Raw genomic sequence first — 13,262 nt, 5'->3', positions numbered from 1 at the left:
GTTCAAGTGCCGATTTCATATGTGCTTCCTTTCTCGTCAGAAGCCCGGAAACGCGAAGGCAAAGAACTGGATTTCAAAACCACAGACCGAGTCATCCATTCTCCAGACGAGCAAATCAGCCTCTCCCTCGAACACTGCAGCCAGTAAGTTTGCTTCACATGGTAGCATCACTGTTTAGTCAATTTCTTTGTCGAAATCTCCCCTCGAGTGTTTTCCAGGACAGGGTTGTTGGACATAGCAATCTCAGACCTATGGCTATGTAACTCCCGCCCATACTTCATCATATACTTACGACAGTTGTTTAGCTGAGTTCGCTTTGTGGAACCTAAATTATACCCCGTACCCTATCTTGTGCAATCATCAGGTGGTTGCAATTGACCTGTGCTCTTGCTATCACTCACAAGTTTATCGGGTCTCATAATTTATAAATATATTTTATATATATAAATATTCCATATAGCTATAAAATTAACCACATTTCTAAACCATCAAATTTCTTGTTTACCTTGTGATTGTTTCATGTTTCAAATACCCATTGACGTGATATATTCCGGGTAATCAATACATCAGTACATCAGTACATCAGTACTTCAGACCCGTCAAGATCCGGAGTAGAATAGGTCTTCAGCAACTCATGCTTGCCTTCAAGGCGACTATGCTTGTTGTAAGAGGCGACTAACGGAATCGGGTGGTCAGGCTCGCTGACTTGGTTGATGCATATCATTGTATCCGAGTTGGGAAGATCTATGCTCAGGATGTCAATCATTGTATTGTCTGGTCCAAACTCGATTATTTACAGACCTCCGTCATATAGTTGGAATATTGCTGAGTGGGGCGTTAAGCAACAAACAAACAAACAAATAAGCTGACCCACTGTTTATAACCCAATGCGCAGACAAATGATGCATATCGCAGTCTGTTTGTTTCCAGTGGGAAGCCATCCACGGATATCAAAGAGGAAGAGGAAGCACAAAAGGTAGGTTTCAGTGACAGTTGTACATGTCTCTAACATCAGCACGGAATTCAGAGTTGCCTATCTTAGTCGTGCAAGGATCCTCTGCTTGTGGGTTTGAATCTGAGATTCGATGAATCAGTTTCAAATCAGATCTTAGTTCTCACTAGACAAGGATACGAGGACATCCTATTACAGGTCACGCCAGAAAAAACCTTTCTCTGACTTTGACCGACCAATGAAGTGGCTAATAAGATGTAAACCTTAGCCAATCAGAAAGCAGCTTTCTCGAGCTTTACAAAACTAGTTTCAAACTGCCGGCTTCCATTCCAGACTACGCTTTTAAAAAAAATATTTTGATGAAGTTCTCGATTCAAAATTTGAAAACTGACAAAAAAACACACCATTCTGGAATGTAAATAGGTTGCCGAGATTGTATGGCAGTAATTCCCGACAGGCTATGGAAAATCTCTTCCGGTTCAAATGTTTATCTCATTTAAACGAGGGTTAGACGATTTTGACGGAATGAGTCGTACAGCCAGTCACTGTCGTTCGGAACACCCCGTGTCAACCTTTTCGAGGTTGCATGATCAGAAACACGATTCCAACTGTCACATTCCCTATCTGGAAGGCGACGCTCTGATTGGTCGGATGAAAGGGCGTGACCCGTAATGGCTTATGCTCAGATGATTGTTTAGCGGTAGCGAGAAATAAGATATGATTTTAATGAGATTGAGATTCGACCAGATTTATTGTTTGTCCGCACCAGCCCGTCGGGATCACGAAATTGGTAAACGTCTACGACCTGCGTCACTGGATTGTCTGGTCCAGACTCGATTATTTACAGGCTGACGCCATATAGCTGGAATATTGCTGAGTGCGGCGTTAAACAAACAAATCATATCAGACTAATTGGTCCAATTTATTGTGTCATAAATATGTTCCCTGCAACTATGGACACGCTTACGTTGTAATTGTTCTTGTTTTAGAGAGTCAAAATGAATGCTCAATAAATAACAGGTGTTTTGAATACAAATAAAATCTTGCACTACTTTTCAGTTGTTTGATCGCCGGTATCTCATGTGTCCTGCCGCCGTCACTGTTTCACATCTAAAGAAATTCATCCGCATGAAGTATTCCCTTTCTCAGAAGATTCAGGTATATCGCCGAAGCACTTTTACGTTTGCACTTTCATTGCGTAGCCACGAGATATATCGTGACTGCATTTTTATATCGGTCTCTATTTCATTCTTTTGCCTTTTTGAGACATGAAACTGCTTGACATATGAATTGAATATGACAGATGGGATGACTTATGATTATCTTATTTCACAAACGCGGATTCGCAAAGAAGGCGATGTGTGCAGTATGCGCTTTGGCATCCATAGCGTAAACGGAAACATTATACTACGTAACTCTGGTGGTGTTAAAAGTAAATGTACACCTCATTTAAAAAAAATTATGTATATATTCTTTTCATACGAGGAAGTTGTTGGTTTCCGTTGCGCACCTTCACCTTGACATGGTGTAGATGTCGTCATGACACTGAGTGAATGAGTGAGTGAGTGAGTGAGTGTGTGAGTGAGTGAGTGAGTGAGTGAGTATGGTTTGACGCCGCTTGTAGCAATATTCCAGCAATATCACGGCGGGGGACACCAGAAATGAGCTTCACACATTGTACCCATGTCGAAATCGAACCCGGGTTTGTCATGACATTGACGTGTACATTTAAGAATGACGAAGTTAGTATCATTCCGGTCATTGTGTGATATATTTACCGCCTTCCCAACGTGGGATGCGTGAATATGACAGGTGGTATAATTCATTGTTATTTCATACGAGGAAGTTGTTGGTTTCTGTTGTGCGCCTTCTCCTTGACATGGTGTAGATGTCGTCATGACATTGACGTGTACATTTCAGAATGACGACGATAGCTAATATTATTCCAGTCGTTATTTGATATATTTATCGCTTTCCCAAGTTGTTGATTCCTGTTGCACGCGTTCACCTTGATATATGATGTAGATTCGTTGTGACATTTACATGTTGTACATTTCAGATTGACCTAATTCACACCGACGCCCCCCTTCGTGACACGTGGTCTCTCATGGACGTGGCCTACATCTACTCATGGCGGAGGGTGAGCGTCATAGTTATCCTGCATCAGGGCAAGCAGTAATTCATCAGGAGCCCTGTATGAGGATATGGAACATAACGTTATTGACAATTTTAGTAAATGAATCAAAATTAAGTTCCGGTTTGATTTTATACAGTGACATTAGATATACAACTTTTTATCTTCAGTAAGTTGTCAGATATAGATAGTGGTTCTTCGTTCTTCCATTTCCTGAAGAAATCGTCCGCTTGACACATTTTCGGATTAACGTAGCACTGAGTAATGTCCGTTGTATGGTGTGCGGATAAACGGATTATTTACATGTACTTTTACATTTGCCAGAGAAAATATTAATTTCTCAAATTTCTTTTACAGCAAGGGATCCTAAAGCTGTTTTACTCTTTCTACAAGTTCCTTCCCAAAAAGCGGAAATTACCGGAACTGAGCGAAGGTTCCCGACCCACAGATGAGCCAGAAGTCCCTGCAAAGAAACACAAAGATTCACCAGACTGCCAATCGTCGACAAAGCCAAATAATGTTGATGCCCCTTCTAAACCAAATAAACCCGACACATTTCAAAACGGAGAGACCGAAAAACCGACGGAAACAACCGAGCCGGTCGCCGGTTGTCCGAAAACGGACGAAACGTGTCACTCGTCTGCATGCTCAAAGACTGATGACGACACTGCCGAAGCGGAAAAGGAAATAGATGTCATAAACTCAAACGAGACTGAGAAAACTGCTTCCTGTTCCGAATGGCGCGAGGCTGCTACGCACGAAGCAGGTGTTTGTGAGAAGGAGGTTGATTCCGTCATTGATTATTCGGTCTCCGAAGGTGACACCCCTGAGAAAGACGATAAAGACTTCTCCCCTGTCCAAACACCTACAGAAAATAATGGATTCGCCCGGTCCAGTCAGTGTAGCGACTCTCCAACGGAGTACGAGAGTTCCCCGGGAACTGAAAGCAGACGACCGAGCGAATCGGATCACGTGACGCCAATAAAATGGCACGGACCGAACGATTTGATAATGAATGGGCACTTCAAGGTTCCGAGTGATCACTTTCCTGGAGACATGAAATCGGATACCTACGTGATGCCACTGGATTATTCTCAACCCTCGTAATATGTTGACCAGGAGTTGCTGTTACCGAATTCAAAAAGTTGTGACACCCTATGGATATATCGCAGCTATATGGAATCTATATCATGGAAATATACATAGTGTGCTGTCAATATTTCAAAATGACGTCCAGTGTTCATGTATAGCATTCATATGACGTCATAGAGTTCATTATGGATGACGTCACGTTTCATTGAATGACGTCACGGCATGTGACGCAAGACGAGTGTGTTCTATTGGGATTATTTCATCCTAGCATTTGTTCATGTTGGAGGTATGCGTCGCCAATGTCATACATTTCATGGAGATGTGTTGTTGATTTCATGTCAATCATCTCTCACCAAGTCCCCCACCCTTCACCCCTCCAGCTTGGAGTACGTTTCATTACCGTTATTCATGGAATACAAACACTGACACCAATTGACCTTTGTATGAACTCTTTCCCCCAATTAAATGAGTGATACATAGTGTTCAAATATTCATAAAATGTGACGTCATGTATTGTTTGTAATTGTGACGTTCATCTTGATGACATCACAGCTGACGTCATCCTACTGTTTCATCTTCCCGGATACCTATATATTTGGATATATACCCTGTCTTGTTCACGTGGTGGATTATGCTGTGTTTATTTGGATTTACCTGTTCTTACGTCATCGGATTAACTCATCACACTGGATTAACATATGACGTCATGATTGACTGTGACGTCATACAGACTACGTGGTTTCTATAGGAACCGTTACTATTAGTATTTTGTGCATTATAGGGCATGAAAACACTAAAGATTTGGGGTTTGTGCCCCACAGGGCACATACGCATGAACATGCATAAGTAACTTAAGACATCTATGTCCACAAACAAGGGTTTGCAAATCACTTTTGTAGAATTCCATTACTTTTAATTTCTTTTTGAATACATTTTATTCCTTTTCTTTATCTCGTCGCCATATGGCCGAACCAATGCCGATGCGACGTTAAACTTTAACTCACTCACTCACTCATTCGCTTCCATGAGCCATGTCTTCACGTTCTGGGTTCTTACCCCAGAAACCTATGATTGGGGGTTCGAATTCCGGTTCGCCCTGATTATGTTTCTAGGATTGTCAGCACCATATCCGTGCTCGTGGGTTTCACGAAAGTGGTAAACGTCTGAGACCTGCATCACTCACTCTGAACGCTCATTCACAGATAAAAAATGAGGTAAAGGTAAACAGTATTTGAAACAAAATTCAAGTTTTTGAAACACATTTATTTAATAACAAAGACCCCGTATATGCGGGGTGTTCATTTCTAATGCAAATATATTTCATAACATATTACAACTTTCTTCGTTCGTATTAATTTACAAAAAAACGGACTATTCTTCATGAAACTTTAGGCCATCTTTCTGAATGTGTGTTTCTATTTCTGGTGTGACAACGTTCGAAAACGGATTCGTCGACACAAACATTTCGTGTTTGTATTATGTCAGTATATGACGTCCAAATGTTTAGGAGAGATGATTATCTTTCGATACGTGTCATGATGTATTGTTCATTGGACATTATACACATATTAGGGGCGGTCGGGTAGCCAAGTGGTTAAAGCGTTCGCTCGTCACGCCGAAGACCCGGGTTCGATTTCCGACATGGGTACAATGTGTGAAGCCCATTTCTGGTGTCCCCCGCTGTGATATTACTGGAATATTGCTAAAACCGGCGCAAAACCATACTCACTCACTCATTCACTTATACACATATTAAGTTGTGCCTCATTGCAAATAATTTCGCACGTGCCTTTACTTTGCTAACATTCACATTTGTATTGCAAACCCTTGTTAGTGAACATGATCTGTTGTGAAATCAGATTTCGTTAACGGTTACACGACTAGCGCTGCTTTATATTTTGTCATAAAATGTATTTCGGTTATTTCGAAAGTATTAGGCCTAAAAAACCTGATGTTTGTGAAAGGAACTGACCTATCCGTAAATAGCCCACCTTCTTTTACCACTAGTGTGTAACCCTGATAAACCGTACGACTCACATTCGGACCAACGAAACATTAAGTATCACCGACCCATGTTTAATTCGTTTTCACCAAAACGTTATGAATCTGGATAAACGGGGGTCCGCTTCATCGAAGAAACTCTACGTGTTTTTCAGCACTCAACACATTTAATTATTTCCAATAACTGAAATACATCTATGAAATATTTACAAGAGACTAAGCAAATTCATATTGAAAGTGATTAATATAGTGGTGTAACCGTTACTGATATTTCTGAAATGATCCCTTTTAAGGGCATACGTAGTTTTAGAGGGAGACTACAAAACCAAAACGGACACTCTTAAATGGCGTACACTACGTTAGACCTGTAGATATTGGTGAACAGTTTGTGTACATGTGTGTGTGATGTATGTTTGCTAAACCACGGAAGTAGGTAAGTTTGGTTTGAAGGTTGTAACAGCCACTTAATGTCAATAATATAGGGGTTGTATAACCATGTAGATATGCTTTGTGTGATAAACGTAATATTCACATCATTTGAAGTATATTTAAGTGATATGGAATATGAATATTAATTATGGAAATCAAAATATGTTCTCGATTCATATTTGGTATCTTTATGTTTTTATCTCATTTTCAGAAATTATGACCGTTGAATATGTTTGTAAATAGACTAAAACAGTCATTTGAATTTAAGTATGTTTCGATACTTCATAACGGTACAAGGTGACATTATGATGTTTTTTTGTAGTATTTTATATTTTATGCAAGGAGGGATAACAGTACGTTGAAATGATTGTTAAAACAAACAAAGGAATGTTCTTTATTTAAGTATATATTTTATGCAAACAAATACCAAGTTTCATCACGTGTCCGAATGATGTGATGGTGATAGTGATGGGCGTTCTCTCACCACTGTGCATGTTGATTTGTTATAACATGTTATAACATGTTATAACTTGAAGGTAATGTCCGTTTTGGTTCTGTAGTCATAGGGGCTGATCATTTGATATTCGTGGTGGTGAAGAGGGGAGGGGTGGTGTCTGAGGTTTTAAAAACAATAATTTGACCCCCACTTCCAGAATATTAAATGGTGGGTTCCTTTCTTTGTTGTATTTGATATCACACTCACGATGGCACAAAGACAATATTGGTTACAACATCATGTGTTCTGAAATACTGTCAATCAAAGTAGCAATTGACACGTATTACTTTGGTATTGTTGGTTTTGGAATGGTGAAATATGTACCAAGAGGAAATCGACAGGAAATAGACCATGAAACACCGTGGAACTTAGGGCGTTGGAATCTTGACCTACGTTGGTTCTGACATTAATGATTCTGTTACAAAAAAACTTATACTTATTTGAAATGTTAGTTGGATTTAACACCCGGGATTATGTTACGTTTAATCAGGGCGTTATTGAGTTGATCGAACAGTTATGGAGTGAATAAATTTGAATATGTCTCCATGAAATATGCGCTGGAATGAACAAGCGTGATATAAACAGTCACACAGATGTAAGAAATGTTCAAAATTTATTCCTTTATTCCTTGAATTAATGACATTTTGCAACAGACAATAATTATATGGTATATTATTTTAGATTTATACGTTCGACAGAAAGAGCTAAATTCGCTAGGATCTTATTACAAACGGTACAGTTACCATCATCGTTAACGCTGGTAATACAACCGGAAAGTGGTTGTGCTTGAGCTTGGCCTGACAGCTGACCACTCTGAAACCAACATGAAACCTCTCACTTGATCATGCTTACAAGTGCAGAGATGGATCATTGGATCATTGTTGATTTACTGACATGCCGCTCTCATTATTATCATGTTGGATCAGGGAATTACATGCTCTCAATTCTCTCTAATTAATTTGTTAAGTATTAATCGAGTTTCAAATTCAGTTAATTATGGGTTACAATATACATTGAGATCTCTTTAACTCGATCTTAAAACTCGTTACATCGTTTAAGACGAAATATAACACGAAAATATGTTTGTTTCGGCCCATCCGGAAATAGGGTTTTTGGTCCGTTTGATGTTTCCTTTGCAACTGTAGTATGTCAGTGAACGCCTACTTTCAAATGACATCTGTACTGAAGTATGACAAATCTACGCAAGTGGACTAAATTACCTCATAATTGTTTTGGCCTACACCAGGTCGCTTGTTTCGAAGTATGGTAACCTCGACCTATTCCCGACGGTCCCCAAAACTTCGAGTTTACTAGTGTACCTTCAAGAAGATCGCCAGTTCGATATATCCCAACACACAAAACAAATGCCATGATAGTGACGCAGCAGTGACAGGAATGGGTGACTAATCAACCATATAGCAAAAAACATTATTTATTTAATATCAGTTTGAATATTTAAACTCGTTTTTAAATTACGACAAATATATTAAGAAATTCAAAGCAGTTAAATCAACCTGCACCATATACAAATATTTAACAATCCACCGTTACATATTTCATTCCAAAACCAACATTCCCACAATTCATTTCCCAACATATTTCTATTTTCTGAGTTATATATACAGTTCTTAGATATAGGATAACATATGATCACGTGACCGGATATGACGTCAAAGAAATCAGCATCATGTTTGTATTATCTCATCCTGTTATTCTGTTCACGTCTTATATAGTTTGTTTTTCAGTAGTAGATTGAAGCAAGAGTTGACAGGGGTGAAGAGAACATACTTGCAACATACACACCGCGGCCGTCCCATTCCCATAGAACTTTTCTTTCAGTGAAAATTGTCCAAATATTCCTTGTCACCAGATCCCGTGGTTGAAATCCAGTCCCCAACGACCTAAATGATATGTTTGCTAGGGGGCTGGGGGAGAAACTGTCGCTGTTCATAGTCCGACATCATCGTACATAATCGCCTGTGTTCGAATCCCAAATTCGTTTCAGTTATGACCCTTGGCCTATCGGCATCCCGTGCGTTTGCGTCCTCCATCAATTCGGGCGTTCCCCCCAAAATCAGCCGACACGCAGTGATATGACGTAGATCATTATCTAATCCAACTCATGTTTCCATACAGATTGTAGTTTTGAAAAATAACCGTTGACATATTTTGGTCATCACACTTATATCATTTTGGTAAGGGAAAACGTGTAGGCGCGTCTATGGACAGGTGGCGTTAGACAGGTCCCAGACCGAAAAGAATAATAGAAAAGGAGTCCACCTCAGTTCAATGTTGATTGCTTCCCGAAATTAAGCATTGTTCAGGGATACATTTCCGATTTTTTATTATTATTTTGTAGATATAAATATGATAAAGGATAGCTTTATTTCTGTTATGTTAAATGTTAGTGTAAGGTGGCTTTGGAGTAATGGATAAATATGGGATTGTCTATTGCCTAATACCTTTATACGTTCCGACCTACAGGTGATGCTGAAACCAAATTACCAAGTAGCAGTCCAGTATGTTATTTCTACGTGAGTGTTCGTAGTAGAGTGTTCAGTTCAGTCTGTCAATCATTTGTTATGACAATCAACTGACGCATTGTGCTTACAAAATTCATTTGAGAATCTAGTAACCAAGTTCATCTCTTAGACGATTGATTTCGGCAAGTGAGTTGGACTCTCTTCTCATACAAATCATATCAATATTATACGTCAAAGCCAGAGAATAACCAGTCTCGATTATCTGCCGATTATCTGCCTAACAGAATCCAATAGCAAAGAGGCAAAACAGCTGTCAAACACTTTTGGAAAGGATCACTGAATATCAGTGATGACTCCAGGTCTTCATTGAAAATGATATTACACTGCTTCATGATGAAGCATGCATCCTTGAGGGCGGTGGGGGTAGCCTAGTGGTTAAAGCGTTCGCTTGTAACACCGAAGACCCGGGTTCCATTACAATGTGTGCAGCTTAATTCTTGTGACCAATTCCCGATTCTAAAGTGACCTTCCGAAATACCGAATGCATTTATTCATTATATCGATCAATATGCTATACTCAACGTTCACCTGTGTTCAACGTTTGGCCCTAAGAAGCATGGGTTGAGTATGTTGCACGTATGTTCCCTGAATTCATATGACCTAAAACCTAAGAATAACGTTTCCATTAAAAGAGCTTTAAGATGTATGGAAATGCTAGAAAGACCCTTCTCATGTGTTCTCACCATGTTCTAGGAACTTGTCCTAGGACGTGAACATTCCTGCTTGCCAATGACCCAAAACGAAAATTTGACATAACAAATCAAACAAAATACAGACAATTATATACTACTAAAAAAGATAAGGACCACCCGATTTTTTCATATTTTAAAAGTTAACCTGTCATGACATATTAATTATAGTATTTTGAAAGAATCGGCGGTCTTTCATTTTTTTGGTTATAGTGTAAGGTTTATATGTTCAAGAATAGAGGAAATATTCAGCGACAAATGTTGGAATGAAGACACGTTAGAAAAACTTAAATACCGTAATATTTAATGTACGGTGGAATTAGAAACATTTCACTCTCCTGTAAACAGGTAATGTTTAAGAACATCTAGTAATTTCGTCAATAAAATATTAATAACTTTCCTTACAACACTAGAAGGCCTTAGCAAGAAACATTTAGTGGTAATGTTTATTGCATTGTAAAATCAATGTAGGTTTCTATGATATTTGTCTCCATTAAGGTATGAGCATCAAGCTGGGACATCGTGTTCGCTAATGCATTAAAGCTTTTATGTAATAATGCATGGGAAATGTGATGATAATCGATAAAATACATTACTGGTAGATTACACACTATTCATATTTCATAGCAAATCGATACATTTCAAAATGTAACGTTGATGCGAATCTTCTACGGACAAGCATATCTTTGTCGCTCATCAATTTAAGAAAGAGGACATGGATTTACGTCGCTGTTGGCGATCATTTAAGCCGTAAAGAATAAAATGGATCACATGGCTTGTCCGCATCTTGACATGAAAATTGTCCCTTCAAAACGTCTGATTTGATAATTGAATTTAGTATCAGTGTCGTATAGTGTATGTAATGTCTGATGTATTATCATATATATTAATGTTACTTCAACGATATCATTTTAAGTCTGGTCATATAAGATATCTCAACCGTCCAACATTTATGTATTTTTATTAAAAACAACACAAGGTATTATGAAGGTGATAGGTGCTTACAAATTAGACGAGCATACATTGTAGAATTGGTTTAAATCTGAACCTGACTCGAAAATTTAAAATTATATTACAATATATAGATATTGGTTAACCCGTACTCGTTTATAAACTGCACTTCAATTTCACAAATGCTTCTTTTCCCATATACATTATGACATTGTCCGTTTAGAACCTATTCTAACCTTCGAATTGTTGTTTCATTGCCAATCTTGTTCAGTGAGACAATCCACGCATGCGTACGTCTTCCATCTCGACGTGTGAAAGTAAGATAAGTATTAAGTATACTAATGTTGACAGAGTGTGTGTATGAAACCGAGAATCACGTTGAGGATGGAGTTGTGATGTTTTAACCAATATGTATACATCCTTTTGTGTTCATTAACAGATATAAACTTCAGTCAATCACGATGTCCGGTGACAACGCATCGGCTTTAGTACTCTGTAGAAATGTCTTAGTTAGTCGATGGTTGTATAGCATTCGTTAAACACATGGGAATGGTCTTTGAGCGAGTTGGAAACTGTGGTAATGGAAAATACAAAGATGATTATTCCTATTTTAAAAATGAAACTATTTATGAGAAACAATCAAACCCTAAAAGATTTATTGTCTTTGTATTTTCCGATTTTGACACAATTGTTTCACTTCGTTTTAGAGTTGGTTTTATCACGTGATAAACCTCTGGTACATGCGCGCGCAACTGCCTAGCAGCCAGGCGTTCAGTGTAAATACGTGGTATTTAATTTAAATATCGGAATTGGGTACAAAGTATCAGATCTAGGGACAATAAAGTGTACAAATATTGTGACTTGTTTTGTTCTGTTTGCTGGTATTGATATCTGCCTTAAGAAAAACACACAGCAGTATGTGTTATATTACCGAAGATTCGAAGTACATTGTAAAGTGTTCAAAATAAGAGTTGTAATGTTTCGATGTTCCCATCCCCATCCTCATCCCTGCAACTTGTCCACAGGTGCTGGTTTTTGTTGTCTGTGTGGTATCCCGATGGGATATTCAATAACACATCTGCTTGAAGTGCCAGGTCATTGCACATCAAATTGACATGCCAGGTCATTGCACATCAGATTGACATGCTACTTCATTGCACATCAGATTGACATGCTAGACCATTGCACATCAGACTGACATGTCAGGTCCTTGCACATCACATTGACATGCCAGGTCATTGCACATCAGATTGACATGCCAGGTCATTGCACATCAGATTGACATGCCAGGTCATTGCACAGCAGACTGACATGCTAGACCATTGCACATCAGACTGACATGCCAGGTCATTGCACATCAGACTGACATGCCAGGTCATTGCACATCTGATTGACATGCCATTGCACATCAGACTGACATGCCAGGTCATTGAACATCAGATTGACATGCCAGGTCATTGCACATCAGACTGACATGCCAGGTCATTGCACATCAGATTGACATGTCAGGTCAGTGCACATCCGATTGACATGCCAGGTCATTGCACAGCAGATTGGCATGCCAGGTCATTGCACATCAGATTGACATGCCAGGTCATTGCACATCAGACTGACATGCCAGGTCATTGCACATCAGATTGACATGCCAGGTCATTGCACATCAGATTGACATGCCAGGTCATTGCACATCAGACTGACATGCCAGGTCATTGCACATCAGATTGACATGTCAGGTCATTGCACATCAGATTGACATGCCAGGTCATTGCACATCAGATTAACATGCCAGGTCATTGCACATCAGATTGACATGCCAGGTCATTGCACATCAGACTGACATGCCAGGTCATTGCACATCAGATTGACATGCCAGGTCATTGCACATCAGATTGACATGCCAGGTCATTGCACATCAGATTGACATGTCAGGTCATTGCACATCAGATTGACATGTCAGGTCATTGCACATCAGATT

General features: G+C 39.2%; 1 protein-coding gene across 4 annotated transcripts in view; it reads left to right on the top strand.

The window, feature by feature from the left end:
• The window catches only part of LOC139470184 (polycomb complex protein BMI-1-A-like), a 113,456-nt gene extending 101,312 nt beyond the window's left edge, over positions 1-12,144 (top strand). For 2 of the 4 annotated variants that reach the window (XM_071252495.1, XM_071252492.1), the window contains 5 exons: positions 41-143; positions 916-976; positions 2,012-2,110; positions 3,012-3,092; positions 3,444-12,144. In XM_071252495.1, the coding sequence (XP_071108596.1) occupies positions 41-143; positions 916-976; positions 2,012-2,110; positions 3,012-3,092; positions 3,444-4,193 (1,094 nt within the window). In that variant the 3' untranslated portion in view covers positions 4,194-12,144. The remainder of the gene's footprint in view (positions 1-40; positions 144-915; positions 977-2,011; positions 2,111-3,011; positions 3,093-3,443) is intronic. The other 2 variants (XM_071252493.1, XM_071252494.1) reach the window with 2 other exon arrangements.
• The last annotated feature ends 1,118 nt before the right edge of the window (positions 12,145-13,262 follow it).

Source organism: Haliotis cracherodii, unplaced genomic scaffold (genome assembly GCF_022045235.1).
Source record: "Haliotis cracherodii isolate W230 unplaced genomic scaffold, xgHalCrac1.p SCAF_20, whole genome shotgun sequence".
Taxonomy (NCBI): domain Eukaryota; kingdom Metazoa; phylum Mollusca; class Gastropoda; order Lepetellida; family Haliotidae; genus Haliotis; species Haliotis cracherodii.
The sequence above is the reverse complement of the archived record's forward strand: the minus strand, read 5'-3'. Positions and strand labels throughout refer to the sequence as shown.